This window comes from Zingiber officinale, chromosome 7B, assembly GCF_018446385.1.
Source record: "Zingiber officinale cultivar Zhangliang chromosome 7B, Zo_v1.1, whole genome shotgun sequence".
Taxonomy (NCBI): Eukaryota; Viridiplantae; Streptophyta; class Magnoliopsida; order Zingiberales; family Zingiberaceae; genus Zingiber; species Zingiber officinale.
This window is the reverse complement of record NC_055999.1, coordinates 69,426,808-69,454,524: the sequence shown is the minus strand read 5'-3', so window position 1 is coordinate 69,454,524 and position 27,717 is coordinate 69,426,808. Positions and strand designations below refer to the sequence as shown.

At 38.1% G+C, this 27,717-nt stretch overlaps 3 protein-coding genes across 9 annotated transcripts; all 3 read right to left on the bottom strand.

Annotated features, from left to right (window-relative positions):
• Positions 1 to 35: 35 nt before the first annotated feature.
• On the bottom strand, positions 36 to 2,864 carry LOC122005950 (eukaryotic translation initiation factor 4B3-like). The gene is made up of 2 exons (XM_042561208.1): positions 1,661 to 2,864; positions 36 to 462 (listed from the first exon to the last, which is right to left on the bottom strand). The coding sequence occupies exons 1-2, from the start codon at positions 2,800 to 2,802 to the stop codon at positions 426 to 428; spliced, it is 1,179 nt and encodes a 392-aa protein (XP_042417142.1). The 5' UTR covers positions 2,803 to 2,864; the 3' UTR covers positions 36 to 425.
• Positions 2,865 to 4,678: 1,814 nt separating this feature from the next.
• LOC122005948 (filament-like plant protein 4) lies at positions 4,679 to 11,688 on the bottom strand. Of its 6 annotated transcripts, XM_042561204.1 has the most exons (7): positions 11,410 to 11,688; positions 10,758 to 11,040; positions 10,046 to 10,209; positions 9,302 to 9,479; positions 6,063 to 8,475; positions 5,903 to 5,942; positions 4,679 to 5,362 (listed from the first exon to the last, which is right to left on the bottom strand). In XM_042561204.1, exons 3-7 carry the CDS (start codon positions 10,088 to 10,090, stop codon positions 4,949 to 4,951), a joined length of 3,090 nt encoding a protein of 1,029 aa, XP_042417138.1. In that variant the 5' UTR covers positions 10,091 to 10,209; positions 10,758 to 11,040; positions 11,410 to 11,688; the 3' UTR covers positions 4,679 to 4,948. The 6 variants fall into 6 exon arrangements, with proteins under 6 accessions (XP_042417138.1, XP_042417137.1, XP_042417140.1 ...); XM_042561203.1 differs by lacking the exon at positions 10,758 to 11,040; XM_042561206.1 differs by lacking the exon at positions 10,758 to 11,040 and having other exon boundaries at positions 10,046 to 10,161.
• An 845-nt stretch (positions 11,689 to 12,533) lies between these two features.
• LOC122005947 (dolichyl-diphosphooligosaccharide--protein glycosyltransferase subunit 2-like) lies at positions 12,534 to 27,474 on the bottom strand. 2 transcript variants are annotated; one of them, XM_042561200.1, is made up of 20 exons: positions 27,371 to 27,474; positions 27,137 to 27,287; positions 26,506 to 26,698; positions 26,321 to 26,410; positions 26,053 to 26,109; positions 25,886 to 25,955; positions 25,680 to 25,744; positions 23,582 to 23,636; positions 21,211 to 21,338; positions 21,014 to 21,129; positions 18,788 to 18,857; positions 18,100 to 18,204; positions 17,878 to 17,967; positions 17,101 to 17,249; positions 14,864 to 14,975; positions 14,675 to 14,758; positions 14,418 to 14,498; positions 14,109 to 14,333; positions 12,947 to 13,069; positions 12,534 to 12,866 (listed from the first exon to the last, which is right to left on the bottom strand). In XM_042561200.1, exons 2-20 carry the CDS (start codon positions 27,283 to 27,285, stop codon positions 12,750 to 12,752), a joined length of 2,079 nt encoding a protein of 692 aa, XP_042417134.1. In that variant the 5' UTR covers positions 27,286 to 27,287; positions 27,371 to 27,474; the 3' UTR covers positions 12,534 to 12,749. The 2 variants fall into 2 exon arrangements, with proteins under 2 accessions (XP_042417134.1, XP_042417135.1); XM_042561201.1 differs by lacking the exon at positions 27,371 to 27,474 and having other exon boundaries at positions 26,506 to 26,801; positions 27,137 to 27,279.
• Between the last annotated feature and the right edge of the window lie 243 nt (positions 27,475 to 27,717).

Sequence of the window (27,717 nt, the reverse complement as noted above, 5' to 3'; positions counted from 1 at the left end):
TAGTGAACTGCATACTACGATACCACAAGATAATGTGCTAAAGTTCCATGAAATAAATAATTGGTTGAAGTTTCATCTTCTTAATCAGTCGTAATACAACAATTATCTCAATTAACCAGAGAGACCTAAACCAAACAAGATTTCAAGACACTAGAGTCCAAATCTGTTTCACGAATGTGACAAAAACTGAATAATTGAACAAAATTCCAGACACAAAAAATCTAAAGAACAGCAACAAAAGAACGAAGATCTAAATGCATAATACTTTCTCCATCCAAGAAATAACATATAGTAGTAAAACTCATCCGACTACCAAAACTGCTTTCCAGCAGATGTATTTTTTTGCCCAAAACCTGTAAAAAAGGTCTGCATCACCTGGAAAATCTCTGTGATTCAAACTTCAGAGGCCATCAGCTGTAGGAGCTTCAGTTTTCAGGCACTGTGTTCTCAGCCTTGTCATTCCTACAATCACGTTGTAGGAATTTTATCAAAAATTATTTAAAAATTAAAAGGGAAAAAGACTAGTCGCAAGGCATTTATAAAAATAAATTGGACTTTGGAAGATGTGCACATGGAAATGATGGCAGTTTTATCCACATTATTATTTGCCTTTTCAACATAGAATAAGTAAAAAATCTCCAAAAAAACATGTCCTTTGTGCCTATACATGCTGTTATAGTGTGTATCAAGCATAGGTGGATAAACTAATCCACAAGTTTATCTACCTAAACATGAGAATAGTTTCCAAGTTGTGTTATACTATGTTTCTTGAGGGGTTAGTTTGAAGGAAGATACATAGATCCATACATGTGGTAGAAAGTAGAAACACAAGAAACAAGGCTCAGCACTCAGCAGCATTGTGTGACTAGTTTGTAAGGCTAGAACAGAATGACCAATTAATTCCATTTTCATATTCAAGAGCACTTCTATTCCTAATATCTTGAAATGAAACGAGTAAAAACCTCATAGTAAAGCTAGCATCGAATCATTTTTTTTTTTCAAATTGACAGTATCACTCGATGAGGCACAATGTGAATGTGATTAGCGACATGTGACAACCATCTGAATTGGCCCTAGATTCATAGCCAATAATAACTACTAGATCTAGTCAATTATAAGTGTTTTCTTGAATTTAAGCTCACACATGGAGTGACGATGAACCCTACAGTTAGTCCCAGTTCACTAACAAGAATATACTAAAGCTCTTGTAGGATAGGAGAACAATTGAACAGATCGTTTCAATGGAATATGTTCTTGAATCTTTCTTCATATCTTTACTATCTTGTTATTATTTCACAAAAAATAAGCTCTAGTCAAGTAATGAACTTATTCAATAAATGCACAAATGCATGAAAGAAGCATGCAACTACTGATATACCAAGCGAAGAACATGTTGCATAATCATCCAGCACATTGCAAGAACAATATCTCAACAGTTAAAGGGATGAAGAAATGATAATCATACAACAACAATAACAACCAAGCTTTATCCCTAGTGGGGTCAGCTATATGAATCCTCCTATACCATTGGGCTCTATTAACTACTATATCATCATCTATACAACAATAATAACAATCAAGCCTTATCCCTTCTTGCTAATCATGCAAAAAGAAATTTTTAGTTTTGACATAATTGAGATAAAGGAATTAAGAGTCAGACCTAGGAGAAGTTTCAGTTGTAAGAGGCTTCCTCCAAGAATTCTCACCATCTGTGCTGCCATTACTAGTTCCAAATCCCTTCTTGCTAACAGAAACACTTTCACACTGAGCATCACGGATCTTCGTGAATTCAAGTTTCTCTTCAATCTCCTTCCAATCTTGTCCCTTTTCTGCTAAAACCTCTTCTCGTGGCCGAGCTGCCCCGAAGGGATTCGACGCCCTGCTCTTCTTCTCCGGGGATACTATGTGTGTCTCACCTTGGACTGGTTTGACGTTGTCTCCGTTGGATAGAGGCAAGGAGCGGGGCTGTAACACAAGCCTACGCCTTGGACCGTTGCTTACATCCTCTTCCTTTTTCCATGCATCAGCAGCCGTGAAATCCTTCTTTCTTCCCCATGTATCAGAGTCGGCCCGGCCGCCAGTGGATTCGTCCTTGTTAAGAATATCGAAACCACTCATTCTATCTCTGGATCCAACGAATCCGCCGCCGCCGGCCCTAGGCGGGGCGGCACTTTTGGTTGAGGTCCAGCTATCGGATTCATCTGCCCTAGAATGCGACTCAAAGAGGGGCCCCTTTCCGCCGCCTACCCTCTCCCTCCTTTCCGGCACGGAAGACTTCTTGGATGCGCCCCAGTCATCGATCTCGTCAGCGCGGGACGGCTCAAGATCCCGGTTGAATCCGCCAAATCCACCCCTCCTGGGCTCGTCAGAAACCCTACTCGCGCCCCAGCGGTCAGGGTTGGTCCCCTCCCCATTCGTCCGATCTCGGGAGCCGTAGGAGTACCCGAACCCGCGGGACGATGACCGCTCGAGCTCCTCGGCTGAGCGCTCGCGGGGGCCGGTGGGCAGGGCGAGGAGCTCGTCAGGGGTGAGCGCGGCGGAAGAAAGGGCGCGGCGGCCGGCGCCGTAGGAGACCGGCTTACCGGAGGTGAACTCGGCGAGGGAGACGGGCTGCGGCTTCTTCTTCTTCTTCGAGGTCTTGGAAGCGGCGGCTGTAGCGAGGGAGGGGAAGTCTTGCTGCTGTGGCTCCAACTCCAAGGAGGAGACGTTGAGATCATTGCCGACGGCAAGGGCTGCGTCGTGCTCCTCGGCGTCCAACGCCCACCCTCCAGGCTTCAACCACGCCGACACCGAAGCCGCCATCGCTCTCCTATCGCCTCTCACACGCACACAAAACCAGCTTTGACTCGATGCGGTGGAACCGTGGAATCTATCCCTCGATCGCTCAATATATACGGTGGATATTCGCTGGCGGATCATTCACATTTTATTTTTGAAAAAATTATTAAATAATTCTCAAAATTTTAATGATAATTTTTCCGAAAAAATATTTGAAATATTTCTGTCGAACTGTATCAATTTAAAATAGAATATAAAAATATATATTGGATATCACATTATGAATAAAATATTATTTTAAATTTTTTAAAAAAAGAAGTAATAGTATGGATAATTAACTAGAGGAGAACAACTTTTTGCTAAACTTTTTCACCTTGTTGTTATCAAAAAAAAAAAATATTAATAAATTTCTTGTGGAATAAATTCAGAAATTCTCCCTGTCAATTATTTAAGATCGATGATGTGGATTTCATTCTCCCACTCATCAAATTATTTTTTAATCAATTAAATTATTTTATATTGGAAAAAAATAAAAAGAAATTAAAAAATTAAAGTTATCCTCTAGCCGACGAAATGGATCAGGGATGGACCTCTCCCAATTGCGATCGAGTCGTACAATTAGTTGCGATCCCTCCCTGGGTTAACCATCCCCACCAGGTTATAGTTTGGGTCGGAGCGGACGGCCGAAGGTCGCCCCCGCCTCAGCAACCCACAACCTGGGCATTTGCCCACTTCCGACAGCCTCTGAGCGACCTCCGGCCGCCTGCTCCGACTCAAACTATAACTTGATGGGGACGATGAATCCAAGAATGGATCGCAACCAATTACGATCAGATCGTGACTAAGATCCGACCGTAATTGGGAGTGGACCATCCCCTGGTCAACTTTTTTGTGGACTAGGAGATCTGGTCTCGTGAAATGGGAGCAGATCTCCTGGTCCATAAAAAAGTGGACTAGGAATGGACCATTCTCAATTGCGGTCGGATCCTAACTGTGTTCCGACCGCAATTGGTTGTGATCTCTCTCTAAGTTCACCGTCCCCACCAGGTTATAGTTTGGGTCGGAATGAGCGGCCAGAGGCTGCCCCCGCTTTAACGACCTGCAAGTTGGACACTGCCTACTTCTAAGCAGCCTCCGACCCCTACTCCGACCCAAATTATAATCTGATGGGGACAGTGAACCAGGAAGAGATCGCAACCAATTACGACTAGATCGTAGCCAAGATTCGGCTATAATTGGGAGTGAGTCATCCCCTGGTCCACTTTTTTGTGGACCAGGAGATCTAGTCTCGTGAAATGAGAGCAGATCTCTTGGTCCACACAAAAGTAGACCAAGGGATGGACCAATCCCAAATGCAGTCGAATCGTAGCTGCGATCCGACCGCAATTAGTTGCGATTTCTCCCTATATTCACCATCCCCACCAAGTTATAGTTTGGGTCGGAGTGGGCAGCCCGCCTAGAGGCTGCCCCCACCTCAGCGTCCGGCAACCTAGACACTTGCCAACTTCCAGCGGCCTTTGGCCGCCTGCTCCGACCCAAACTATAACCTAGTGGGGACAGTGAACTCAGGAAAGGATCACAACCAATTACAATTAGATCGTGACCAAGATCCGACTGTAATTAAAAGTGGGTCAGGGAATCTAGTCTCATGAAATAGAGCTCACAAGGCCAGACACAACCCCAACAATGTTATATTTCTCGAAGTGCATCTGATAGTCCCCGGGTAGAATTGTCAAATCAAGGGTTGATTTCATATGATGGTGGCATGTTTAATTTCATGATTTACCTCTTTATAAATGGCTGTGGAGGCAATGTGGGGTGCCCATGATCAACTTAGACCTTTTGCCAAATTGAATTGCATCTGATAGGCGATTCTTCAATACTTCAAAACACAATTGACTTCATGAACCAACACAAAATCTTCAAAAGCAGCAGCTTAAATGAAAGTTTGTACATCGATTTTTTTTTTCTTTTACGATTTTGTTGTTTTTTTCCCTTCTTGAGAAATCGATTTCCACGATGATCACTTACATAAATGTGCATGGATAGAAAGACAAGCCACAGATGAGACAGCATCTGCATTTCTTCACTGACGATGTGCAAAGATCACTGTATGTCCATTTATGCTTCATCTGAAGAATATTTATCATCTTGATGCATAAACTGTAAGCTAATTGTCACTTTTCCCTTTGGAGAAAAACCGACTAAATCCACGGCCATGTTTCTCAGGCAAAGCACTCGGAGAAGACGATCCAGGTGACCAATACATTTGTTGCTTGGAGTTGATAGGTGATTTCAGAAGATGACTTGCTTCAGTGTCTGATAGGCTAATCGAGGAGGAAGACCCATCCAAGGGAAGTTTATTTGCCATTGTTGGTGTACTTCCCGTCTTGGATACCGAGTGCGCTGTTTTGTTTAAGGCAATAGAAACTGGTGCATCTTGATTATGTATTTGATGTATAGAATTTGGAGAAAACTCCAGCTTCTCTGTTGGCGGCCGCAACGCTTGCAATTGCCTCCCAAGAAGAAGTATGGTTTCTTGGCACTCAGCCAGCTTCTCTGCTGCAGCTGATATTTCTTTCTCCTGTCAGAGAACCATAATATTGCTATGAGATCTGACAAGAGGTGTAGTAGTTGCATTTATTTGCTATTTCTTTCTCCTAACAAATTGTTCTTGATAAAATGGTACACATAAGGGTGGCTTTGAGATGGATATTGGGGCCTTGCCCTCTTAATTCTCTAAGACACAGCTCTCGGTATGTAGTACTGCATCTTGTTTTATTGTTGGAAATTTTGTAGGTTAACAGAAGCATCTAGCATAAAATATTCAAATATCAAATTTATGGTTGTTTGTTAGTCCACTAAAGAAAATGAGAGAGAGTAAAACTTGTTATCCAATTTCAAAGACATGAACCATAAATATGAGAACAAAAGAATGACTAGATGCTTCGCAAAATGATATTTTGGCTAGTTTCAAAGACATAAATATTACAGTCCCAAGAGGCCAGAGACAGATATGTAGTTGATAAGACAAGCTTCATGCTTGCAAAATGTTCCAGTTGGCAATCTCATCATTCAAAAGAACAAGAATATAATTCAGAGAATGAACAGGAGCACACATTACCTGCTTTGTAGAGTCTGATTTTCTTGTGTCTTTCGCATTCCTGTATTTAAAAAAGAAAAAAATGAATTCGGAAACTAGAGTTAACAATTAAATCTGTCAAGACCAAGTTAATAAATGAAAATTCCCATATTCAACAAGTGAAATATACATAATCTCTAACCTCTCAATTTCCTCTTGAAGATCTTTCAGTTTAGCTAAATCATCTTGATGAAGTTTCCTTTCTACCTGAAGCTCATTGTTTAAAGTTTGAACTTCTATATGTAGTTGGTTGACTTCAGTTTCTAATTCCTTCATGCGTGACTCCAGCAAATTATAGGACTCAGTTATACACTTCAACTGAGTTTCAGACAAGCTGATTGATCTTTGGCTTGCAGCCAATTCAGATTTAAGCATTTCCAGCCTTTGTTCAGTTCCAACAAGCTGAGTTTTTGTCTCTTCCAATAATTCAGTACAATTTGAAAGTTCAATTTGCACATTTTCTTTTTCCATTTTCATCTGTTGAAATTCCTCCCAGGATTGTTTACTCATCGTGTTCCTTTCTTCTGAGTTGTTGCCATTAGTCCCTTCAATCTCTGGATGAGAAAAAGATTGAGTTGAAGCATTAAAATTGCCTGAAAGATTCTCATCTATTGGTTCTTGTTGTGTCACTCCATTCTCCAGTAATGTTACCTTGTCTATACAATCTGAACTATTACCCTCCCAGTCAGAGCCCATACCAAATGTAATTCTTAAACCCATTTTACTGGCTTCAGATAAAACATGTGATAAAGCACCAACAAGGTCACTCAAAGTATCTTCATCGACAATAATTTTCTTGGCAGAATAAGAGAATTGTTGGATTTTTTCACTTAGTCCTCGAACATCAGATGACCTATACTGTGGTTCTGTGGCTTCTTTACCAAGGACTAATACAAAATTATGAATCTCAGATAATGCATTCTTTAGCCCCTGATTTGAGAATTGTTTATCATCAGGGAATGTATTGCTCTCTTTCTCAGAAGAAATGCTGGTACTAGTAGGGTCATCCATGTCGCTATTGATTGGCTTTTTATTGCAAAAAGTATCAAAAGTATTGCTTTCTTTGATGACACAGCTCATAGAATGCCCAGATGATTTTTCCTGTGTGTCTTGCATAATGTATCTTATATCATCAAGAACTCTAGCAATGTCAACTTCCTGAGGCAGCGATTCAAGAATAGAAACAATTCTTGACTGAAGTTTTATCAAGGGAGAACCAAGTTCATTCCTTTCAGGTTCTCCTCTAATATCAGGAAAAAGAAGATTTTCTCCCTTCCCTGACATCATCTGTTCTGTGTTGGTATTATCCTTGTGAATATCTAATATATCGACATCAGCATTTTGAGTTTCCACCACATCAAACTCATGGGAAGCAATTGTAGCAGTCATGTCCTTGGACTTCGATGTCAAACAAGCTAATTTCTCCATCTCTAGAAAATCATCCATAAGCTCCATATTAGTCTCTTTTTCTGAACTGAATTGTGATAGATCTGGCAATAATGTTGTAGCCAAAGATTCAGAATAAATTGTATCCACATCTGTTCCATCTTCAGACATGTAGGTGCAGAGTCGGGGGTTGTGTTCATACTGTCTTAAGGTAGAGTCAAAAGAGATGTCAATGCCTGGTTTTGGTGAGATCTTCTGTTGGCTCAACGACAGAAACTGTGATTCAACACTCTTAAGCCTGCTTGCTGTTTTAGCAAACATATCTCTTGTCATCTGTAGCTCACTGTTCCGTTTTGACAAAGCCTCTGTTAGCATTTTTGTTTCTTCCTCAATTGCATTTAAACGAGCAGTAAGAAATTCATTTTCCCTTTTCAATGAGAGGATGCTATCAGAAGCATAATCAGGAGTTGCAGTTGACATGAAATGTGGGCTAGGATTCCAAGAAGGTGACCGTTTCAGTCTACTCTCAGCATGGTCACAGCCTAAATTCTCAACCTCTAGCTTCATTTGTGCCAATGCAGCAGGACCTGGAAGCTTTTTCCTAACAAGACCTCGTAACCTTTGGCACTCTGCTTCCAACTTTGATATTTTCTTGACATCCTCCAAATGTTGCTTGCTGGCCACATCAGCAGACTTTATGCTCATATTTTTCTCTTCACTCCGAATTTCAAGCTCCTTAGAAATTACATGCAGCTCATATTTCAGAGAACGAATTTCCTTTTCACAAGATTGAATATTGCTTTTCAACAATTCAATTTCAGTGTCAGCTTCTATTTTTTTATTGTTGACTTCCACAAGGATATCTGATCGCTCTTGAAGAGATCTTGAAAGTGCATCATTTTCAGCAAAAGCTCTAAGTAGTTCCTGCTCAAAATCAGTTAGTTTTTCCTCAAGCTCAGTTTTGACTTTTTCCCATTGCTTGGTTTTGGCAAAGACCACATCGTGTAGTTTTTCTTCACTTTCTTGCTTCACATCCCTTATCTGCTTCATGCACTCTTTCAGGGCACCATCAAGATGAGATGCACGCTCTTCAGCTGTAAGCTTCAACAGAGTGACAGATTCCAGTTGATTTTTCAGTGCAGAGGATTCAGCTTCAGCTTTTTCCCAACCTACATTCATAAAAAAGGAAATGCCCATTATCAATACTCAAATTAAAAGAACAGAAAAAAAAAAAGGCAAAGATGTTTCAGATTGGTTCCTGAAGTTTGATACTTGGTGGAAGGTTCTGAATAATCAATTACAAAATAGGCACTTAGAGTATCCTAGAAGAAGTAACCAAACTAAGACAACTTTGAGTATTTTAGTACTCGTAGCAAGTTCTAGAAAATGCCCCAAGGAAACCAAGACTCGACATTATAAACCTTGAATTGTGGTGCATATATTACTATTGCTGTGTACTCATTTTGCAAGAATTACTAAGCTAAGATTCCTTTCTCAATAGGTCAAGCTTTTGAGATAAGTGGACACCAAGCTTGACATGTATGTGAGTCTATGTAACTGGGATTTGGATATGAGAAAGTCTGGAAATAGGTCCTGACATGATTTTTTCTAAACATTTCTTCACTTACTAATCAGGTGTCAGTGCCCAACTTTGTGTGTTAGGTAAGGATAGATCATACATGGAGAGATCAACTATTGGGGATGAGAGCAGGTTGTGCTCAAATTCCACCAGAGAAAGGCCTAATTAAGTTCCTAGATGAGTGCTTTCACTCTCTAGTTCCATTCACCACATACACCAGCATCAATCAGTTAACCTATTGCATATTTTACCCATATTTATCATGTTCCAACTTAATCCATCAGGAGGCCACCTTAATAACATGCATTTTGTTGGATGGAGTAGTCACAAATGATCTCTTTTACAGCCACAAGTAATTATGGAATAAGTCCACCAAAGCTATTCATGTATAATTATGCAAGGGAAGAAATTAATACCTAAAATGGCTTCTTCAGAAACTTTAATGTGCTGTTTGACTAGATTATCTTTAGTTGTTATCTCACTTTCTGCTGCAGATAATTTCTCATTTAAGATCTTCACTTGTTCTTCCAGATCAATCAGGTTTGCATATGTCTCAGCGGAAATTTGTACATAATTAGTGGTGCCATTGACATCCTGCAAATAAAGCAAAGTGACACGAGTGAGCAAGGAGGATGAAAGAATCAAATCAATATGATGAAGCAATCAGCTTAGCTCAGAATTTACAAGGAAACATGAAGTTTCACTACCAAAAATCTATTAATCCTCCAATAGTGATTTTTGTACCATATGGAAGATGTATATGTGAATGTGAACAGATGTCATCTTTTAATATGGATATATAATATTTTTCTTATGGAATTGTGATTGTGGTGGTTTATCAGTTCCAAAGATGAAATCCACAAATAGTTGGATAGACGATGATGGTGCTGGTGCTGGTTGTAATGGTGGTCACTTCATATGTGAAAAGGCACTTCTTGGCAGTCCAATGTAAAATGCATATATTAGACTTGGATTGTGGAAGTATCCATATTCATAAACCAACATTCATAATCAGCATATCTTGATTGTGAACTATGCTGATTGCACCCTTGGTTTTAGATTCTAATATAGATTAAAACAAATAAAAAAGCAAAACAAACAGATCTGCCCAATTTTGTGGTGTTAGACAAAGCTGCAAAGGATCCAGGAGTAGTTACTACCTTTTCAGATGACTTCTTCTTCCAGGGCCAACTTCTCCGATCCATCACCAACTAAATTGCTGATCACCACTGTTGTCAAGTTGCTTTAATAAGCAGAAGCATGATGGATTCTAAATCTTGAAATTGGAATGGCACAGTAAGGATGATTATTGTCAAGGTGTGAGCTGCAAAATCAAGATCGCAAACCAAAACTAGAATAACTAAAAAATCAATGATATTTATTGAAAGGTCTCAGTTAACAGAAGATGCGAAAAGTTTTCACATAGCCAAAAAAAATCAGAAAGTGACACTTTTTTTTCTCAAAAAATAAATCAAGAAGGTAATAGTCCTGATTTATCTTCACAAAGTAATATATCAGCGCAAATTAGAAACAAAACATGTTATACATGAAGATCCTATTGGAGTCTAAAACCATGAGATGATCATGCAAGTAATAATACCTTATAATCTATGTTGTTATCTATGGTCCAGTTGAGGTCAGAAATAACTACGCATCATCATTAAAAACTGCAAATCAAACAATGTTTGAGACTCATAAACGGGAATAAAGAGGATGATAAGCATCATGCACAAGCGTCCTTAAGTTGGCAAAAGGTGACTGCACTCGCCCCCAGCACCCCACCAATCCGTCCTAGGGCCAACATAGAGGATGTAAATTACGGGTGGCTACTAGCCCTTAGAATAATGATTGACGCATGAGGGAAGCATTTACCTCAGCTATGCCGAGATTTGCACAAGCATCCTTAAGAAGTTATGGATCAATGCAGGTTTGTGACTGAGGCCCGCAGGATGACACGTTAGGAAAGAAAAATTAAGAAGGTGCGGCTATTTGAAAGACTTCCACGGCACTGTAGCCGAAATGGACCAGGAGTGGTTGAACTCCATTAAAATTGCGTGGGGCATGAGGTGTTATTGACTTGGGCAATCAATTAAAGTTTTCCAGTCTGGAAGTAGAAGGTAGAAACCATACCCTGCGTAGATTAACATTCACATACCTGCCCAACGAAAGAATGCTTCAGAAGCAATCCCTAAACAATAACTTAAAGAAGGCCAGCTCATGGCGTTACTTGTATTTCTCACTTATCATTTCACAATTGTTTCTGTAAGAACACAAGGGTTCTGCTTGCTTCATGAATTTCAAAGCCTTTAATCGAGAGAAAAAGAACTGATTTTTTTATGGATAAGAGGAAAAAAAAACGAATTCCAACTCGAAGCCTGTTCAAAAGTAATCCAAAGGAAAGATATTTTGCCCCTTTCGGTTAAAGCGACCAGTAATTTGCTAACAAGACAAGTTAGGGAAGGAAACAAGAGATACAGGCATCACAAAAGCCGAATAAAACCCAACAATCAAATCCGTCGCGTACATGATGAAATGTAGGTAGATCGATGCGAATTCCAGCACCAGATTTGGCGAGCAAACTATTCTTTTCTGCTGATCCTTCGCCTTCCGCTTTGTATTCGGTATGGGATGAATAAAATCCAGCACCGGAATGTTGATGGAGGCAGTTGCTGCTTCGCCACTTCCTTCGCAGCTTCCTCCTGTCGCTGCTACAGGTTCCCACAAGAAGAACAGCGGCTACAAGAGAGACAGAGAGTTAAATGAGCATCCAATGCCACGTACCAGTACACCCACTACGCTGTTCAATTGCAAGTGTGGTATGCGCATAATCGGTTTTACCCGTTGACAAAGATTTTTCAAAAGGAAGAAAAATCTTACTGGCCCCTCCAAAGTTTACAAAATCGTCTTTCAATAGCTTATAGTTTATAAAAACTAATCAATACTAGAACTTCGAGAATTTGACAAAGTTTCCGGTTTAAAGTGAAATTTGTTCTTTTCAAAATAAGTTACAGATCGGACGGCCCAGATCACCGACTAGTGGAAGTCTGTTAGCCGGTCTATTTTGTCCGGTCATTTTTTACGATATCCTTCGGCATTGTTGCTTCGTCACCCTTCAACGGTCGGAGGGATTCGCCGCCGTCCGATCGGCTTTGGACAGCGACCGCTCTCGGAGAGCAAGACAGCCACCGACGGAAAAGACCTGGGACCCATGCAGAGTTAGCCTGACATTAAACACCCGTCATCGTCCGATCGATATCAGACGGTTAACTCATTGATTGAATTGCGATGGGCCGTGGTCCATAAAGTCGCATTCAAGGTCGGACCGCACGATTGGTGCATCATGGTCGCAGACAAGCAAGCGACATTAACAGAGGAAGGATACCATGCGAAAAAGATATGAAAAATATGCAACACACAAGAAGAGTCCAAATTATACTGTTTAATGATTAATCATCTTGGAAATGTCCAAGGCACGATGACGGTTTTTCTTATTTATGAATAAAAGTCGAACAATTTGACAACAAATGACGATTCGCTCGCCCCCATTAATTTATCCCTAGACTAATAGAAAAAAAATAAATCAAATTTTGATACCAAGATCTCATGAGATAACATCCCATATTTCATCCACAACACCTCAAGAGGAGAAGCATGAAAGTAGATGGAATTGATGATCCGTTCATCGTAAAACAAAATTTGCTGACATGTTCCCAGAAAAAAAAAATGATACAATTGTCTGCTAATAGAAATCTAAACAGGTCAAGCTCATGTATTAACTTTACTAGAACAACGTCACTGTTTAAATAAACCTCAAATACAAGACTGATAGAACTGACTATTTGAAGCTGGGCACTTGTATTATTCTCAATTTGTCTTGGTTTTAGTCGACGTTGAAGCAAGGTACGAGAGAGTCCGATGACCTGTGAAGACGAGGAAAACTCCAAGAAGACCAAGGAGCTTCAGAGTTGTAAAGAGATCAAACTGTTGCAGAAAGAAACGTAACAGTTAGTGGATGACAAATGCAGCTCAGAGCAAAGATGTAAGACAAAGCCATAAAGCACCTTCAACCAAAAGAGGCCGTAGAGTAGCAGAGTAGCAGCAATGCCAGCATGGAAGAGTATGGACGACAAAGCAGGCAATGATGAGGAAGGGAAGCCCTTCAAGTTTACTCCCAGAGTTAGCAACTGCACAGGCATCAAAATGGAAGAGACGATAGTCAATTAAACATGTACATAATTCTTTTAAAAGGACAATTTCGAGTGTTGATAAACAAAGCACAAAAATTGCATAATTAGATTTGAAGATCTCTTTTGTTTGAGTCATAGTTATGAAACCCAACCCTGCAAGCCTGTAGAAATAGAAAACCCAGGAACTGGAGAAATGGTCACTCTGATAAAACTTAGACAGGAAAGGGTCATTCAAGTCCTAGGCTGTTAAAAATCAAGTCCTTAACATATATAACAATGAATTATCACATTTGAGAAACACCACCCCTTTCGTATCCACTACTGGTAGTAGATTTGCATCACTACTGACTAGCAACCTACACTTACTCTGCACTAATTATCCTTATCCATCTCCATCCATCTGTAGTCACTTGCCAGTATCCATGAACCTTGAAAACCATAAATAGGCAGACATGGAAATGATAAGCTTTGCAACAACACCGCCTACTGCCATTAACCATTGCAAACGAACTCCCTCCACACAATTCCTAATCCATCAAGGCCACCTCCAACAGCATCAGGTACTGAATCCCCTAGGGTTCATTCCCTTAGGGAATAAGTTCCGCTCACTTAGGAGGGGCCGTTCAGTACCATGATTTACCTCCCTTCCACAAGATCTTTGGGGCAGGCAGTGGAGGGACACTTGGGGTGAGTGTTATCACCATTTTGCATCACAGGTACTGAATGTCACTTTCCAGCTACTGTAACACTGCAACAGAATGCTCAACTTGTTCTCCATCCATCGCCAGGATTTAAAGGCGCATCACTACCAAGTTTCTGTAGCGTAAACAATCCTTCAAGATTCCTCGAGCACGCAGTTTTCAACAAGGTTGTAACCTTTCTGTAGTGTAGATCTTGAATCTACTATAAAGTGATATTCTTCTGGGGGTTGGGTTTCAAGCTTTCAGCTTGTGGCAAGATGCATTTAGCTCTGTTATATATATAATAATGCTATGAGATATCTGTGAAATATTGTTCGAAAAAGGACACAACTCACCCCTATTAGAAACCCTCCAAGTGGTAAAAGGGTAAAACCCAAAAATGTAAAAGAGAGCTCCTTTGGTGGTCTCTTCTCTGGAGTCCGGAATATGTGTAATATCTCCTGCTTTGGCCCAAATCTTGAGTATCGATCAACAGATTGTGGTGGAGGACGTGACACCTTCTCTGGTGGATCTGGTAAGGTCAAATCAATGTGGCCAAGGATGTGGAGGAATGAGTTCTCCTGCACAGTAACAAAATATTTGGCACAAGATACATCAAGAAAGTAATCATTTTAAAATGTTTTTTTAAGAAAAAAAGATGGTACCATAGCAGCATCTCCAATGGCAAGTTCAATCTCATATCTACCAGAAAGGTAATAAATTTGTTCCAGGAGTGCAAGGAAATCCTGCAAGAATTGAAGTAATAAGAACCATTCCAATAGCTAAAAGAATCTATTTACCATCTATCTTCATTGTCTTATTATGCTTTCAGAGAGTTGTTAAGCAACTGATTTGATCAGTATATTTAGAACAATATTCGTTACAAAAATCCAACTTCAGAAGTAAGAAGAAACCAACTGACAAGTTGTATCTTATACTGCCTGGCAGAACTCTCCAATTGAAAGATGTGTTCAACTCTGCCTTCATGCCTCAGCTTTATGTATACCTGTTACCGATTCTTTTTCGGTGAGCATAAGAAGCAATTGCATATTGCATACAAACAAAATTCTATTTTGCATATATGAGATTATCATAAAGGTTAGCTATAAACCTGATGTGGCTTAAAAGTGTGTCCAAGAGGAGTGACAAGTTGAAAGCTCAAGCGCATCTTCTGAAGATGATTTGCTACTAGTGAAACTTTGTCAAGCTTGGAGAAATCTAATCTGAGGAAGCATGAAAATTCATGAATTCTTATTCATTGGCAACACCATAGGAATTACTTAAGAAACATTATCAAAATATATACGCAGCAGTAAACTTATAGAAAGACCACCATATACCAGTAACAACAGACTATTTGTTACAATAAATAACATCATAGTTTTTGCTTGCCTATCTAATACATAAATGAAGAAATACAGTGATGTGGAGACCTTTGTTGGACGCCACTATAATTGGAAGCAAATTACCAGCTTGGAATAAATCTGCTACTACCTAATTAGCTAGTGGAATAAATCTGCTACTACCTAAATTACCAGTTTGGAATAAATCTGCTATTACCTAATTAGCTGCTGGAATAAATCTGCCACTGCTCAAATTCTGCTACTGCCAAAATTTGCTACTGCCAAAATTTGCTACTGCTATAAGTAGAAATAAATAAAGGGTCTTTCTATTTTTGATTCCTTGTTTCCTTTAGCCATTGGTCTTTTCCTTTTTTGCTTGAATAGTCCATGTAATTGACTCCTTATATAAGGAGTGTTATTACCAATGAAGGGAAAAAAATTGAGTAATTTGGACTCTGTCTAGGACGAGTCTTTCCCCCTCCCTTCCTCCTTAAGTGTTGCATGACCAAGTACGGATCCAGATCTCGACATATGACTCGATCTTACACTCGGGACCATAACATGCAGCTAGCAACTTTTTGGGTAAAAAATGTAATGACCTCATTATGAGTGCCTTACAGAAGAAAAGTAGTGATTTGGACAATGCTAGGAGAAATATTTGCATCCAGTCTAAATAAAATTACGATTCTTATAAAAATATTCAAAGCCAAAAAATGAGCTGCTTAAGGGAAAATGAAATAAGTAGAGATTCTTCATTAGCATTTACCATCATGAGCCAAAATACATAAGCAGTAAATTATACCAGCTCTAGTCACGAACAGGCATACAATTTCATTGACTTGTTAATCTTAAGACAGATTGTTGGGCTAACCACCACAGTAAAAACCACTTTAGTTTCCTACCAAAACATCTAATGAAAAGAGAACCAATCTTTAGAAGGTTATTTCACCCACTAATTCTCCATGCAGATGTCACTCTAGCACTACAAACTGAGAAACATGTTCTAACAACGGTAAAAATACTACCTATAGAATAGGATCAGATGCACCTATTCAGAGTCTTAAATATAGCTAAGGCTTCACTAATTTTAGCTTTTCTGATATCAAATTCAAATATTCGACAAATGCATAATATTTATGCTGCAAATGCACTGCAATATGTAAATGAATTAAGGCCTTTGCTTATTAAAGTGATACGAAAATGAAGCATGCATGTATCAAACTGTGTGTATAATATTAAGAATGCATGAGATTACAGAAAGTACCTGTAAGACCAGAGTAGAAAGAAAAACAAATGGGAGATAGCAAGAAAGGTATCAAGCAAATAAGGTATAAACAATTCTTTGTATTGTTCTATTTCTTATCCACTCAGTGCGATAAGACTTGGTTGTTATCGTCGTCGCTTTTCTTACAAAAAAAATTCACCAATAGGAACAGAATGGAAGTCCCTAGTCAGTGCGCTATAACGATGATGAGTATTATGGTCTCGGAGTGAAGTACAAGATTGTCATAATTAATCTTGACAAACAGGTAAGGGAGTAAAGAAAACAAGGAGTAAGATTGACTGAAAGTAGCACCATAGGAAGCAAAATATAACAGATCTGTTTAGATGAAAGATTTCCAAAATTCATAACCACAGAAAATACTATACACTCTACAGACAGAACGTGCACACCGCAGAAAGTCGTTGACTAGCTCAAGAATTTCTGAGATATATTGTTACATTATGCTGATAACTTTATTTTACTAAATGAATAATTCACAAGTTCAATCACATTGATTATACCTCTATCTATAAATTTTTGGCTCAAATACTTTCAGTTTTTAGCACCACAGAGAATCCAGGCTTAAATACAATTGTTTACACATGTCAAAAGATCTAAAAACCATGACTGCTCAGTTGAAATATTTTTATAGCAAATGAACTAAATGCAGTTTTGAACAAAATGAGAGTCAGTCTAATAATTAACACATTTAAACATTTTAGTATGACATTATGGTCTTACTTTACCAAGCTTGCAGAGGATTCACCATCAGTGTCCAAAACGCCAATTTGAGGATTGTCCACTTTGACATATCCTGTTAGAAAAACAAGATATTGCATACGGCCACCAGTGGCATAGATATTCAAGTTCTCAGGGTCATGAAGTGAAATCTGCAATCAATGTAGTTATGACATGTTATTCTTAGATGATAAATATAAGTGAAATTCACAAAGGGCACACCCAAAGCCAAGAATTTGGCAACATGAGCCCCAAGTTTCATTTCTCCACAAAATGGCACACTTCCCCATGTGAATCCTTAAAATACCTGTTGGTCCAATTCCGGTCATACATAGGAGCCATTAAGGAAGTTTGACCCAAAACCACTTTAAATTGCTTAACCATATCACAATGCGAAGACCAAAATTGGAATCAATATCATTGCAAAAACACATCCAGGCTCTTACTTTGTCAGAATGTAAAGGTAAGACCAAAATTGGAACAAGTGTCTTCCAAAAATACATCATGCTCAAAAAAGTTCATTAACTAAAACTTTTACAAAAATATCTTAGTATCATGAATTCAATGCAACCCTTATTTGTCCAAAATAATAAAGTCAGCCCTCTAGAAAGAAAAAAAATGAAAGTGTTGGGTGACAAAAAAAAAGTGAGATAAAGTGCACTCTTTGGGAAGAAATGAAACTTAGAGCGCTTGTTGGAAAATTCCCTAGAATGGTTGCTCCCTTTGGGAAATTTGCGTACAAAGAAACATAATACTTAGCCTAACATAATATTTAGTTACCTCGAACTTTAACGTATACTTTCCGATATCAATTTTCAGAGGTACAATATCCAAGTAGTGGATGTTGTTTTCTTGGTCAAATTGCAACTCCTACATTTTTAAGAGAAAAACATATTGAAGGTTTAGCTGGCAAAGTAGAAATAACATATTACCATTTTAGATCATCGTGAATGGCATATATCCATCACAATATTATTAAAAAACTAAAGAAAACTATGTAACCTGGTTCTCAACCGTAGGGGTGTTCTTCACCTCGGAAGTGGAGGTCTGCACAAGATTCACTGTTAATGGAGGTGCAGCTGAACCAAATACTGTCGTCACCTCAACCTGAGAGAAGCACAATAGTATTACTGCTTCAATTGTGTGATACCACAGTATTAAAGTAATTCCAAAGATTAGTAGTACAATCGCATTAACAAATCATGAAACCCAAGACTGCAAATGCAGCCATTTGGAATACATGTAGTTTCTGTACATCAAGAGGCAATTAGTGTCTGGTAGTCAAGATACATAACCGGGAAAAAGAATCATTATGGATGCAACAGACATGATAAGATGCCAATGAAACCTGTGATGCAACATATAGGGCATAGTTATAGGCAAACTAAAATAGATGTTTAGACGAGCACAACATCTCATTGCCCTAAAACTGAAAGATACACATTATAGAAGACTAGAAATGAGAAGATGGCATCTACTCTGGCTTGAAGATACTATTTCTCTGGATGTTCAGATAAAAGGGAAGTAAGGAACATTGTCCCATATTTAAATCTTAAAATACTACATCACCAGAGCTGAAGAAAATCAAAGACCTTGCAGAATAAAAGATACTGTTTCTCTGGATGCTCAAATAACAAGGAACAAAAAATAAAGAAATTACAGAATAAAACAGTGCAAGATAACTGATTACCTTAAGTTGATCCTTTGTAGTTAAAGAAAGAACAGTAGATGGAAGTGAAAGAATAAGAGGAATAGAGATCCTGTAGCACCCAAAGAATCATCAGTAAGTATCTAAGATATGCAAAAGAACTACTTGTGAGTATAAGTGGAATATACATAGAGGCATGGCTGTCATAACACCGGTTAAAAGGAAAATAAGCAACTGATTGCATTTTCACATGCAAACGACTTAATTTTACCATACAATTACTAAAGGAAAAATGTAAAAGAGGTAACTAATTCTGGTAACTAAGCACTACCTTATTCCATTTGTCTGGAAAAACTAAACATCACTTATGCTTCTTTTTCATCGTAAACAATCAAAGAAACCAGCATAAACATAATTACTACATATACCCAAAATCAAAGGAGAAAAAGATCTTTGGGATCTCCAAAACTGTAGGAAAGTTCATATGATGGCTAAATTGTGTACCTCATGTATAATACCATTTAGGCATGCAACTTTGCATCATTTTCTGTCTGCCAGAAGTATCATAGTAAGTTACATCCATGAGATACAGTTGGAGTTGATTAACAATTCAACATGACTACGCAGCAGAGTGATTTTTAGAAAAACAAAGAGTATTACCAGTTCATATCAAACCATATTAACTAAGATACAAAGATTAAAATTACACTGAAATGAAGGACCAATCAGAATTATTAATATTCTGAAATTTTTCATGGTCTCATTTTATTTAGTTTAATTACCTTGTTCATACGAGTACATTTTAGGTGCTTCTATACATCAAATTGGTGCTGTAGGTACTCAGTATTATCAGTTAACAAACTTTAGGAACCATTTCTTCTAACGACTTGCTAATTTTGCTTTCTTGTCGGCTACAACAAGCAGCATATCATACAATTACAAAGAATCAAGAACCTACTTATTTAGCAATCAGTATGTTCCAGCATCAATGATCTTTTCACTTAGCTTTGATTTTAAGTTGGCTCAGTTTCTATTTGTACTCCATGTATATAAACAATTATGTTGGGAATAGCTTTGATTTTAAGTTGGCTCAGTTTCTAAATTTGTACTCCATGAATATAAACAATTATGTTGGGAATGAACTTTCTGCATTTTCAGACTTGTAAATTAAGTGCACTAGTAGGACACGGATATATTGTTTAACTTGTTTGCAACTACTCCTAAACAATTAATTGTAATTTCCACTCTAGTGCATGCTATAGAAGATAATAAAATGACAAAAACCTTGTTGAGATATGACACTAAATTAGACGTTGACCGACTAGCGTTGACTGTGTAAGGAGTAGAGCTCCAAACAAAGACCCTATTCAGATAATTAAAACATAATTTAAAATTTTAAATATCAATAGCTAATTAGCTTAATGCAGAGTTCATTGCCAAGAATAACTTTTGTAGCTATTCCCAAGTGGTTGCAACTCATGGCTTCTTCTAGTTGTTTCCATTATTTGTTGTATTAAAGTTGATAAATCCTTCTTTCCAATGCCGAAATTTTTGTAGCACAATACCCTCAGAAACAGGGGGGCATGAAGGTATACTGGGGTTATACAAAACAGACCAAAATGAGCTGGGTCAACCGGTCAAGTACAAAAACACCACCTTAACCCTTAAACTGCAAAACCTGTACCATATTTTACTAGCACAAATTGCCCTAATAATGTCAAATGCAACATTCACAATGAAGGAGGTAGAGTGTGCTCTAATGCTTCTTTTTAATTTAAATATTTAAAAAAAATAAAAACTAATCAAAATATTTATTTCTTTATGGAATAAATAAATATATTAAATTAATATTTTAAATAATTACTTAATGTTGTCAAGATCACTATAATCACAAAAAAGTATATATGACAAAATTTAGTGATATATTATCATTAATCATTGGATTATATCATTATTCAACTTGAAGTGAAAAGTGCCTTCCAAGTATACTTTAATCAAACACTATTGGGATATAAAATTGCTTCCCGAACAATTTTGAAATGTAGATTCCATAAAAGCACACTTCAAACACAAACTTAATGTCAAATCCAGCTGAAACGTATGAAAGAGTAATATTCAGCTACTGTTAACTATTTTTTAAATGCAGAAGTTGGATCATCAAAATGGACACAACTAAAATATATATACACACACATACACACACAGACAGATATAGATATTACAAAAGGCAATTATATAGACAGTAGACTCCTTAATCTTTGAGCTTACCTGTTGTTTTCAATGTATGATAGTGAGTCTATCTGATTGAAGAAGTCTTTGGAGATACCAGGAACACCAATGGTGAGAAGAAACTTTGCTATGCCAAAGATTTTGTCACCAGGAATCTGCATGCAAATTCAGCTTTCAAAATAAATCATGGCTGTATCACGAGGCTAACAAGAAATCTGGAGTTCATTAAATCCTACATTTAGCTTCCCAGAAACTACTGCCGCAAAAGAAGCAACACCACGCACGACTGAGGCCGTTGTTGCAAGAGGGCCTTCGTATTCACTACCATCAATGTGTTTTTCATGGAAGTACAAGGTTCCATCATCTGCATTATGTCAAGAACAGAGATCTTGATCTCATAGTGTGTGAATTAGCAGCATCGCAACTAATATATAGGTAGTAGTGTAAGCTTAGATCTGATAGTAAAGTAGATCAGAAGATCAGAAAGACAAGACATCCCATGTCAGTTGTTTAGCATCAACAGAGATAATTGTTAAAATGGCTTAAGGCCCCTCTGGTTGAGGAACACTCAAACCAGGTCTCAATTAAAATAAAAAAATAAAAAAATCAAAGCCCAGTATCAATTTCATCTTCCAAATAATATCACAGAAATTACATGCAAAAATACTTTACCCGACATTGTTTCAGGGGTAAATTTAGTACATATTTTCTGTTGAGGCCTTGCAAGGGCTTGTTTAAATATTTTCTTAACAAATAGTAAATAGATTCTTCTTGATAAAACATAAGGCAAAAATATTCAAATTGTTCAATCAAACAATACAAAGACAGCAAAAAAATTGACCAGAGAGTCTAAAGTTTTACATGAAGATTTGTTCAGTATCGGCAACAAAAACATTTTAATAGGTATAATAATATCTAATTAGAAGGAGAGCCTTGGCGCAACGGTAAAGTTGTTGCCATGTGACCAAAAGGTCACGGGTTCGAATCCTGAAAACAGCCTCTTGCAAAAAGCAGGGTAAGGCTACGTACAATGGATCCTTCCCCGGGACCCCGCATGGCGGGAGCTTCGTGACCCGAGCTGCCTTTTTTTTTTATAATAATATCTAATTACATGCAATCGGCACCATGTTGCAAGAACTATAATCTTATACAGGGACTCAGCATGATTTGTATCTGGTTGAGTTTCCATTTTTCCGACATGGAAGGAAAAGAGCATAAGAGGCATGTAAGAATCGTAGTTTATGGAGCTTTCAAGACCATCATACCCACAGGATTGTGCTTTATGCACCGAGATAAGCAGATCGATGAATCAACCAATTTTTCAGATTATATACCCTTCTGGAAAGCCCTTGAAGCACAAGCAATTGAAGCCAAAAATGGCTGGAGCGATTTAACATCAATTTCATATGGCTAGGAGAGTCCAAGGTAGTAGGAAATTAAAATTAGTAGCTTACTTACTACCTTTATTTTTTGAAACTTTCTACTTCCTATTACAAAAGATAACCCTTTATTACCTAAGTCAGCAATGCTAATTGGTCCTGAGTCAGACCTGTTTTTAAAATGTTCAGGCACTATATTTCTGCATTTGGCATACTGATGTTCAACTTGATGAACCACATGGTCAATTTAGCATAGGAGCATCAAAATTTCAACACTACACCTTATATTTTCTTGAGCAATATGAGTGTTATTCAAAAAATGAGATAAGGCTTTTAAAAGTCAAAGATCATCGACCAAAAGAAGTACCAAGTTGAATAATGAGAAGTGAAGAAAAAAGAGGGCACTGTTGCATTGCAAAACAATAATTAATTAGAGATATGCTTCATATATGTACATGCTTCCACTTGGTAAACCGAATAGTTAATGTCATACTGAGTTCTCTGTAGTGCAACTTGTTGGATGTTTCTTTGATATTACAAGAAATATTGCCCTCTATGACAACCCTACCAAGGTTCATATGTGAGCCAAATAGAGACCCCGCGGGTCATCCGAGTTGGTATGTGGCGGGTGTTGCCACAATGAGGTCGCAGGGTCGATCCTCGGGGCAGCTGGGGAATAAATCCCCTATCCCCATATTACACCCTGTCCGTCACATGCTCCCTCGGATGCTGCGATTTACCTCCCTCGTGATGGCCTTGGGTCGAGTACGACGGGGGTGCTGAGGGCGAGCGTTTCGCCTTTTGCCACAATATGTGAGCCAAATAGAGTCCCCACGGGTTGGCGCAATTGATTCTTCTATGGGTGTTTGCTCCAATAGGTCTTGAAGTCAATTCCCAATAGGTGCAAAATACTTCATTGGATGTCTGACCTCCCAATGCAAAGGGTCGCTGCACTAAGGCAAAATGCTCCTCATGATTTACCAGCCTATATCTTGATATGAGACCGACGATGCTAGACACTTAGGATAAGTGATATCACCTTTTGCTCCAATATGTGAGCCAAATAGAAGCATAGCCCAGAAAGTTTGTAATTTGATGATTTACAGAAATTGCAAAATTATATAGGAAAAAAATATAATATAATCCAGCTAGATAAGAAAAGTAAGAACAGGGAAATCTAAAGTAGAAGTCATCATGAACAAAAAGATACCGTAACCTAGTAACATACCATAGCTCTTGATGCTATCAAATAGCTTCACAATATCATGTTTGACAATTCCAATCTGCCAAGAGCAGATAATAAAAGAATTTTAGTTACTGCATGCGTACAGTAGTAATACTGACTAAATAGCAGTGGAGTTAGGTATCAAGTCTCGCCTATATTCTTAAAATAAGAACAGTCAAACAAAAGACGAAATAAATAAAGAAAGTAATAAAAGGAGCCTTGCAAGATACAACTCCTCCCAAATTTACTATTGAGTCTGGAGTATGATCACCAGCAAACATCCAAACTGAAGAAAGAATGAAGGCAGTGCTGGGACAGATACTTTGTTTTGGTATGTTAATTATTAGACTTCAGAGGACGAGTAAGAAAATTTGAAAAGGGCTGCTAACTTTGCTAAATGTTTTTCACTTAAATAAACCTGTGTTAAAACTGTTGCTGTTTATGAAATAAATTTCTAAGAGGGAAGAAGCATTTGTTTCTTCCTATTTCAACCTTTCTTCAGCATCTTGCTCTCCTTTGATATTCCTCCATCATAACAAAAGAGTTTGCAGTTTCCTACTATTCCCTCCCACTAGGAAAAACATAACAAAAAAGAGGTAGTAAACCAACTGACTGAATCTAACAGTAACAGAATAAACTGATTAATGGATATCAACCATGCTACCATCGTTCGAATGCATTTACCAACCCCTCTCATCATCTCCGTCAACTTTTAGGACTATCATACCAGGTAGGTCAAAAAAATTAAGGAATGAATTATCATAGATGGACGGGTAAAAGGTAGATGAATATTGTTCAATTTATGTTTCCGCTTGTTTACTGTAATGAAAAAATAGATCAAAGAATGACAGAATGGATAACTTATATGTTTGGCCTCCATAACTTGTCCAGCCCAACAGCCTTGTCCAAAAGGCCTAACCTGACCAGCCCATTCGCCCATTGGGCACGACCAACTCACCTAACCCATTTTACCAAACCATCCAACCCACCTAGCTTAGCCAGTTTACTCCACCCATTTTCACCGGTCTTCTTCCTCTCTAACCCACTGCGTGATTACCAATTATTAAAAAAAAAATGATATAAAGGATCAAAGCTTTTTTTGTCAATAACTAAAAATATAATACTATTAATTTATTTTTGAGAATTATTTTTTTATTTAAACTAATTAAAATAATAAATTGTATTTATAGCAAGAATTTCAAAATATACAATTCTAAAATTTTATTCTTTTTCTTTTGGATTAAAAAAGTAAATGTAATTAGTCCAATAATTAAATCTATTATATATATTTATAACTAATTATATATATTCTATATAGATATATCCATATTAAGATTTTATATTCCTCCTCCTCCTCGGTGCCTCTGACTTAGCATGTCAGCACCCTACGGCACGACATGGCACTGTCTCATTCTGAACAAGAACCGATACCTACAGCTCAGAACAACATTTCAAACCTTGGTTCAGTTGTGGACATTACTTTGTATCATGACCTTATCTCGGTTATGAAGTTTCATTATAACACTTTGGAAGAATGCATCGAATGGGGCAGATTAATATCACCATCATAAGCTTCATTTCTTATGTTGAAGATTGATTGTAAAGCATTTGGTTACCATTTTTCATGTTAGCCCTAAAAAACAATCCCAGGATCATCAATAAAGAATACCATCTTCACAATCAAGAGAACTAGAATTTGGTGTGTACAACAACAAAGAACAATCAACACAAGAGATTGGCAGGATCAAATGTGAAACAAATTCCAAGTATAGCACTATTTAATACTTACTGATAATTGTATAATTGTGATATTTGTCAAAATAATAAGCCATGGCTTCTATTTTTGGGTCCCTTGCATGGATTATATCTTGCCATTGAATTCTCACCATTTTTCTTTATGTAAGTCTATATCCTAGTATGGTGACTTGCTATTATAGCATTGTTAAGACCCATTCCTATAAGGTTTTTGATATTTGTTTACATTTGACTATCAGGTTCTAACACAATCCTCGAGCATTTCCATCTGGTCTAGGAACTGACATTGGTACAATCCTAAAGTCATGGAAACTGTAATAATAATGCTTTAGTATAGTGGCCTTACCTTTGATTGATCCACCTCTCCATCTGCCAATGAAACAACTCCAGCAAGGGCCTCAAGTGCAATACCTACAACAGCATTGGATGGGGGGGAATGAATAACTAATCTATATAATTTGGGGAACATGGAAGGCACCACAAGTACTTGTCTGAATCAAAATACAGAAAAAAAAAAAAATCAACCAAAACAATGTAAAAGCAAGAGAATACCAGCAGCATGAGTGCTAGATTCAGCATTGTTGCTATCAAACCGCCATCTTCCATCACTTTGGCTAAGTGCCTGCTAACATCAGCATTCTAGTGATCATTTCCACTATAAGAGATCAGATGAAAGACAGAAAAAAGCTGAAAGAGCCTACAGAAAGAAATCATATGACCTTGATCGAATGGAAAACTCCTTGAGCATCAGATAGAACAGCGCTAACACCTTGTCCCTGCATGAGAGATGTATTTATACCAGATAGTATTCATAGATTATGGAATCCAAATAATAAAAGAGATCAAAAAAAAAAACAAAATGATTAAGATACCAAGATAAGTTAGTAGTTTTATCACAGATCTGAAGAAAATTAAATGAAAGTGATATCAATATATAACAAAAAAACAATGGCAATTCATGCTCTATTTAGTCGACTGGGCACACACCTTGACATGAAGCAAGCCAATAACGGAGTAATAGAAGTCCATCAATGAGTCTGCACCTTTTATCAAATCCCGGAGTTGCGATGCAACATCCTAAAAGAAAATAAGCAAGTGATCCAGTTATAAGGTCCTTGCATAATTGCCTTTCACTCAAAAGAGAAGACAATGTACATAACTTATTGAGGTACCTCAAGAGTTTCAGAACCGATCTGGCATCCTAAGATGCTGTTCACTCTGAGAGCGTCATAAAAGCCCTTAGGACTTGAAGATGGTGATTTAAGTTTCTCCAAGACAACAGGACATGTAGCACGATTTATTTCAGAAGTTTCTCCAACTCCAAGAATCAGAAATGTCCTTAATGCATGATAAGTCTCCTCCAAGCTGCAGTCAAAAAACATATTAGATATCTGCCACTGCCAACTAAGTTTATTCTCCAACTCCAAGAATCAGAAATGTCCTTAATGCATGATAAGTCTCCTCCAAGCTGCAGTCAAAAAACATATTAGATATCTGCCACTGCCAACTAAGTTTATCTGGAAAAACAGCTCCACATACAAATCTGAAACACCCCATCAAGAAAAATCTCGTCCAGAACACAAAAGAAACAACCGAATTCTGTACAGTGAAGATGGCAATTAGAAGTTTCAACGATCCAAAATGTAGGCAACGACGGACTCAAACTAAGCAACAGTTCCCGGCATTAGAACATGGATTTTACTAACAAAGAAGTACAAAGCCAAATTCAGAGCAAGGGAGAACTGATAGGAACTGACACTATTCGTGTTGACACTGTGGTACTAATACGGCAATCCAACTAACCTCGGAAACAGCCCATCGACTGGCACGAACAGTTCGAGCGCCGCGGATCTATGAGCATCGGAGATCGGCCGGATACTGGCGGCCGGGCAGATGAGCATCAACGCGCAGATCAGAGCGCCAAGCCCGAAGGAACCGTGATCAGGCGCCATGTCTGGAGGACGAACGAAGAGACTAGATCAAGTGCCTGAACGAAGAGAAACCAACCGAACAGGAATGAGATCGGCGGACGCTTACCGGGGTGATGCAGGGCTTCGCCTTCCGAGGAGGCGGACCAGGACGGATCCAAGACGACGCGACTGTGAGAACCCTGAGCCCTGAGTAGACGTCTAGGGCTTAGGCCCCAGCGGCTTGACTTTGAATATTTTATTCGACAGGCACGTGCTCGTCACGAATTCTGGCTGATCGATCATCAAAGGCCTAAACCGGCCCAGTAAAATTCACCTTGCTAAGTTCATTTGAATCATTACCGTGTGAAAGTTATTTATTTTATTTAAAAAATGAGAAAAAATATATCATAAAACTTTGCATGATGCCATAATTTGAATAACATTTATAATTATTGTTTCTACGAAAATAAATAG

Coding starts and splice junctions, on each gene's coding strand:
- LOC122005950 (XM_042561208.1), bottom strand. CDS start 2,802: ATGGCGGCTTCGGTGTCGGCGTGGTTGAAGCCTGGAGGGTGGGCGTTG. Junction 463..1,660: donor ACAACTGAAACTTCTCCTAG/GTCTGACTCTTA, acceptor ACGTGATTGTAG/GAATGACAAGGCTGAGAACA.
- LOC122005948 (XM_042561204.1), bottom strand. CDS start 10,090: ATGGATCGGAGAAGTTGGCCCTGGAAGAAGAAGTCATCTGAAAAG. Junction 9,480..10,045: donor AGAAGAAGTCATCTGAAAAG/GTAGTAACTACT, acceptor CTTTATTTGCAG/GATGTCAATGGCACCACTAA. Junction 5,363..5,902: donor AATCAGACTCTACAAAGCAG/GTAATGTGTGCT, acceptor GTTCTCTGACAG/GAGAAAGAAATATCAGCTGC.
- LOC122005947 (XM_042561200.1), bottom strand. CDS start 27,285: ATGGCGCCTGATCACGGTTCCTTCGGGCTTGGCGCTCTGATCTGCGCG. Junction 18,858..21,013: donor TCATACATTGAAAACAACAG/GTAAGCTCAAAG, acceptor TGGGTGCTACAG/GATCTCTATTCCTCTTATTC. Junction 13,070..14,108: donor TTGGAGGGTTTCTAATAGGG/GTGAGTTGTGTC, acceptor ATGCCTGTGCAG/TTGCTAACTCTGGGAGTAAA.